This window comes from Capsicum annuum, chromosome 11 (genome assembly GCF_002878395.1).
Source record: "Capsicum annuum cultivar UCD-10X-F1 chromosome 11, UCD10Xv1.1, whole genome shotgun sequence".
In the NCBI taxonomy this organism is placed as follows: domain Eukaryota; kingdom Viridiplantae; phylum Streptophyta; class Magnoliopsida; order Solanales; family Solanaceae; genus Capsicum; species Capsicum annuum.
The window spans coordinates 121,249,926-121,256,347 of NC_061121.1; the positions used below are offsets into that span (position 1 = coordinate 121,249,926).

The 6,422-nt window shown below is 36.2% G+C and overlaps 1 protein-coding gene across 2 annotated transcripts in view; it reads left to right on the top strand.

Moving 5' to 3' along the window:
- LOC107847559 (protein phosphatase methylesterase 1) overlaps positions 1-5,971 on the top strand; it is a 41,523-nt gene extending 35,552 nt beyond the window's left edge. Inside the window, exons 10-13 of one of the 2 annotated variants that reach the window (XM_016691893.2) lie at positions 2,675-2,755; positions 3,919-3,991; positions 4,077-4,154; positions 5,626-5,971. In XM_016691893.2, the coding sequence (XP_016547379.2) occupies positions 2,675-2,755; positions 3,919-3,991; positions 4,077-4,154; positions 5,626-5,664 (271 nt within the window). In that variant the 3' untranslated portion in view covers positions 5,665-5,971. The other variant, XM_047398926.1, reaches the window with a different exon arrangement.
- The last annotated feature ends 451 nt before the right edge of the window (positions 5,972-6,422 follow it).

Sequence of the window (6,422 nt, forward strand, 5' to 3'; positions counted from 1 at the left end):
TGGCTTGATACATTGGTGATTAGGGAGGTAAAGTCCCTCTTTTTTCAACGTAAGAGTTTGGTGTTAACATTCATTAATCTTAGGGTCCTTACATGTGGTAGGGTTCTTAGATTCTTGAATATTGTATGTCAAACTATCTATCCATCTCTTTTGTTAACATTGTATTGTTGTTGGTCTTTGAAGTCTAGTGAAGCCATGTGGGGCTCTTTCGATTCACTAATATTGTTGTTCTTGTGTTCATCTCTTTTCTTGCTCAAAACTAAATCTAAAGTCTAGTGAAACCGTGAGTGGCCTATTTCGATTCACTAGCACCTTGTTGTTCAGCTTGTTGCTCTTTTGTTGGCTTGAATCTCTTGATATACACTCAGTCTTGTATCACCAAGTGTCCTGACTAGTACACATCTCATCTGCGCAGTTTGTTACACTAGACGACAATACTGTGCAGGCCATGTGACAACTGTATATTTCCATGAAGACCCAGGGATCTGGTCCCTTGTTGTCAGCTGATCATCATCAAAACAAGATATAACAATTTGTCTTATTGTTTTTCATTTCTTTTCATGACCACCCACTTTTATTTTCAACTCTCGTATCTTTTGTGCTTGTAGCCACTCGCTCACTTCATTCAAAATATCCTTTTTTTCATCTTTTGAGTTGCCACTATTCACTCCCTCACTCCTCTCTTTCTTTTCTCTCTCATTCATTTTATTAGGAGTGAAACAGGCTCCGAGAATCCCCTTTGAGTTATTGGAATGACTCTTCACATCAACTTTCAACTTGGCATCACTAGAAGTCTCAAGGACTACTTGAATTTTTGGAAGGCCTTTGTAAATAAAATTTCAAATCAGTAGTCTCCACGTTCACTTTCTCGACTTCCTCGTTTGTTTTTGAAGATTCGTTAATGGCTATAGGAGTTAAGACATGCTTTCATTCCATCGAATCTACAACAACAAACTTTTCCAAATTTATATCAAACCAAAATTTATTATGTATGAACGGAGGGGCTCGTAAACACACTGAACATAACACCATATTCCCACTTGATAGCTCCCATGATAAACAACAATCTTTGCCTCTTTGTCAACCGACCTTCCACCAAATTTATATGGTGAACTTTTTGTATGAAAAGGTATGTCCACTCAACCAAAACGAATCGATGAAGTTAGTATGATAGAATTTATCTACATCTACGATGGAATTAAATGTGTGACTACTCTCATATTTCTCGACAATGACTTCAAATTTAGTCAAACTTCCATTGGGCTCATGCTCTTCTTCTTGTAGAAGCACTACTATAATAATCATGGAATACTTTGCAATAACTTCTACTAGAAGTGAAATTTTTTTCGATAGTCATTCAAACCTCCATTGTAATGTCTCGAACCTGTGTAAGACATAATTAATACAATAAAAGTGGTTAGTAAAAATAGTGGACCTCACAAGTCACTCCCTCACGTATATCATTCAAATGTTTGCACTCAATTTTCTCTCCGCTCGTGTGTATCTTAAAGGTTGTAAGCTTTTAGGACCACGCTTAAATGATCTCACTACTCGAGCCTTTTACCACTCTAGGGTAACCCTTAGTCTCTTCACGGTTTTACAATCTCAAATAAGCTCAAAGCAAGCTTTCAAGTATTAGTTTGAAATGGAGTTTGTGTCACTAACAAAGAAGGACAAAACACTCTTTAACGGATTAGGAATGAAATAAAGACACAACGAAACTACAAGAGAAAAGTACGAAATGAAATACGGACACAGAACTAGATAAGGCTAGTATGAAATAATACTAATTGTAATCTAGCTAGCAAATGCAAGGGAAGAATACGAAGAACAAGCACAAATAGGCTATTTTTTAAAACTGGACGGCAAAATGGCCATTGCACATAAGTGGCTATTTCCGAAATTTCAATAATGTAAGTATTGTTCTTCAAGATTCTCACGTTTTTGCTCAATTTTTTGACAAAATTCAAATGAAATTCACCCAAAAGTTCCATGAAATCTCCTCAAACAATTAGGAATAAGCTCAAAATGACGATAAGAACATGAATCTAATAAACCCAGTTCATGATTTTCAACAAAACAGGCTATTTCTGAAGTCTGAATAATCTGCAGAACAGTTCATGCTATAAGTACTTCCCAAATTTGCATCACCATGTGAGCCCCAATCTTCCTCCTCTTGGATTTGGATTTGGACCATGATATATGTGTAGCACTTAGCCCGCTCTTCGGTTCAATTCTTGGACTCTTCTTCCGCGACAAAGATCATCTTGATTTCCCATTGAACCCCAACAACCTTAGCTTGCAACTACTTAGCTTGATTTCCCATTGAACCCCAACAACCTTTGCTATCAAAAATGCTTTCGTGTCTCAAGTATTATTTGGATTTTAAGAACTTAATTGTTTAATGTTCTACATTTGTAGGGGTTGATTATTCTTTTAACTCTTTCTCTTAACCAAACCAGAAGGTATTGAGAAAAAGATTCTATTGTGATTTATTAATTATAAAAACTAAAAGCACTCAAAATGAAAAGGATAAATTGTTAAGCTCCTATGATTGTCTATCTTGCTTCAAGAGTTCTGACATCTAGCTCTGCTGCACAGGAAGCTGAGTGTCTTGTCTCCATATTCTAGCACATGTCAGTTTGAACCTGATATTATATTGCTCTTATTTCAGGTATGAAGGCCTTTCAGAAAAGTTTTTGTCATCTCCCGTGCCAAAGATATTGCTTTTAGCTGGGACAGACAGACTTGACAGGTTGTGTACTTTTAACTGTATCAACAATTGTGTGGAATTCTGTATTGCATCGGCATGCTAGCATGCATGTGAAGCTTCAACACTTTGTGGTTATGTATGCCTGATGTTTCTGTATATTCCTTTTCTAATATGTGATTTAAGTATACCAGATGGTCCCTTATATTCCTTTTCTGATCCAACCTAATAATGAGTCATGTCGGAACAATTTGTGTTCATGGCTTTCCTAAACAATATAATGCTTGCAGTCTCACTTGTAATGAGGAATTGCACGGCTATTCCCTCTCACAAAAGTATCTCTAAATGACTGCCAATTTTATCCCAGTTAACTATTTATTGGTTGGGAATGTGTATAATTCTAATCAGAAAGTAGAATTGTCAAAGTCTGCTTAGAATCTCTGGAGACTTGTCATTGTTCAGCATATGAAACAATGAACAGACATATCAATGGAAGCAATGGAGGACTGTCATTATCTATCAATTATATAGAGGACTACCTTTTCTGGCGTTGTCATTACATGTCATTGAACTAAGAATAGTCTTGTTAATGCAATAGTACTTTCATGTGTTTTCAGAAAAGTGTATTATCCTTTAGCGCGTTCCTTACTACCTCTAATGTTAACTGAATAGACATACAAAGATATTAGAGAAATAAGTTTCAGGACGCTCTATAACCCTCTGATATAGGGTTCTCCAACCATATATAACGCAAAACAATCAACATTCAGAGCATGTAAGTGGAAACTACCTAGTTTCCAAGTAAATAGCTGTCACTATCATTTATATTGGGAAACAATTAACTACCTTACTCCTTTGACACAAAAAATTCTTCATTGTAGAGCTTCGATATACCAGTGGATTCGCTACAGTTTGAGTTTGTTTGTATTTGGGTAATCCATGATGCTGTTTTCTTCAGAGGACTCTTTCAAGATATCTTTTCCAGATATATTGTACTTTGCAACCCATTATCTTAATGAGATGCTAAGGAATAGAATCTCTATCCGGATAGCAGTTGAGATTTTATTTTGTTCCGGAGAAAGATTCTAAAGGCTTATTTCATAACAGTTGGGGGATGTTTAAAGCTAGAAGCATGAACTACCTCGCTCTAGCTTGTATTTTGATAAAGCATGAGACCAATTTGTCAGAGTTTCTCTTTATTGCCACAGAGCCCTCACAATAGGTCAAATGCAAGGGAAGTTCCAAATGGTGGTCGTCAGACACACAGGCCATGCTATACAGGTCCATTTTGGTTTTCGTAAGATGCCAATTGGTTTAAATTTGGAATTGCACTTCTGAATATTGGCTTGTCCTTTGAATACTGCAGGAAGATGTGCCTGATGAATTTGTCACTTTGATACTCAATTTCATTTCCCATAATCGAATAGGCCAACATGGAATTGAGGTTTGTTTATGGAACATGCTCTTGGACTACTTTGAAGTGTCTACCATGATATTTTAAAATTCAATTTTTTTTTTGTCTTATTGAATCTTTTCCGGGTATGGTAGATTCCGGACCCGATGTACCCCACTGATGACTCAAAACCTAGATATTATCTTTTAGAGTTAACGCCTTATTTGTTTGCACTTAATGGAGGTCTGAATCTGAAAGATTCGGACTTTAGATCATTAAGTGCATTTTTTTTTCGTTAAGATTTTGGTTCTTAATAGGTCTGAATAGGTCTTAATCATTCAAACCTGGAACTAAGTCTTAATCATTAAGAGGTATTTTTGTGTTGGAAAATATTCACCACCGCTCTATCCATAATCATCAGTCACAACCACTAACCGCTTCTGCCACCACCACCATTGTCAGCCACCACCACCACTACCAACCACCTCCACCATCACAACCACCATTCACAATCATAATTGCTACTAACTACCATTTTCAGCCGCTACCATATCTACCACCTCCATTATTTTAATTATCTCCGTTATTATCACCACCGTCAATGCCAACGCCAATGCCAACACCATCAACACCACCATCATCAACCACTATCGGTCAATCTCAACTATTAACCAACTCATCTATTACAACTAGCGCCACCTCTAACTACTACTAACACATCATTAACATTCACACATTCTTCAATCACCACCACCTTTGTCAACGGTGTCGCCATCTCTACCACCGCTTCAACCACTATCATCGCTATAGTATATCTCTACTAATAATCATCTCCACCTTCACAACTAACATCATCTCCAACTACCACCAACACATCGTCAACCATCATGCATTCATTTTTTAGTTATCATAATCAACACCTCCAATTATTAACATCAACCAACTTCACATCACTATCACCACTACTACCAATCGCCACTATCATAACAGTCACTACAATACCAAACATCTCTATCATCACAACTATCACCACCAACATTGCTAATCACTAACATCAATCATTACCACCACCACCACCATTACACACTATCTCCATCATCATTAACAAATATAAATATATATTTTTCAATCATATAATAATTTTATTGTATTAAATCAAATATTTTTCTAATATATAATTATTTTTTATTTGAATTTTTTTTTTTAATTATATATGCAGATAAATAAATTTTGCATATTTGGATATTGAAAACAAATAGTCTTAACCATTTAGATTTCAGATCTAAAGAGAGCGTTTTAATTATTCAGATATGCATTGAGATTCAGACGTCTCAATCTTAATAAAAAGAAATAGAAATGCAGCCTTATAGGGTCTTTATCACTAGGCTATCCCTGGTTGAAATCGAAACACGTGTTCTTTTATTGCTGTTGGAATAAAACATATTCTTGCAATGCTACTTGTAAGCATACATTTTCTTACAACTTCTGTAAAAATGATTTTCGTTGGTGACTCTGTTTGCAGATACCTGGACTTTGTCGACCCCCTCAGTCAAAACCTTGAATACTAGTTGATGCAAAATACAAATAGCTTGAACCGGGAACTTTTAGTATCCTGAATTCAAGCTTTGGAGACGTTTTTATGGAGATTGTACGTAGAGGTGTCAGCTGTAATAAATGTTCTATTTGGAGAACAAGACCATTTAGAATAGTTTAACCTTTTCTTATTAATGCAAGGACTAAAACCACATGATCTTCCGTGATTCAACGACATTATGGCACTTGAAATGCTTTTCACTGGCTGTTTGTAAAATAATGACCATACCCTCTTGTTGATTCACGAAATAAAATACGGCCAAGGATTTTTTTTTTTTTTTTTTAAATGCTCTTAATCATATTAGAAATGGCACAAAAAAGTGTCACTCTCAAACTCTCTCTCCTCTCTCCTCTCAATGAACGTGTAAACCTAATGCTAGCGGCGGCGGGCAGCCAGCCACCGGCGGCTGGTTTGTCAGTGACATATTTCCTTCCTTTAATTGAGAGACTGACATAGGAAGGTGTATCGAATTCTCCATGCTAATTGCCGTATGTCGACACTATCCAAATTATGACTTAATGCGACCAAAGATCCAATCTCTATGAAACCAGAGAGTATGATTGAAGGAATTCCATGGATAAAATGAACAGAAGTAGAAGTGGAAATAATGAACATTAATCAAAATATGCAATTTGCCATAATTGGCAAATTCTCGTATGCATGGCTAGATACGGAGATTTTGAGAAAGGCCAATCTTGCTCAATGTGGAATGAAGGGAGAATGCA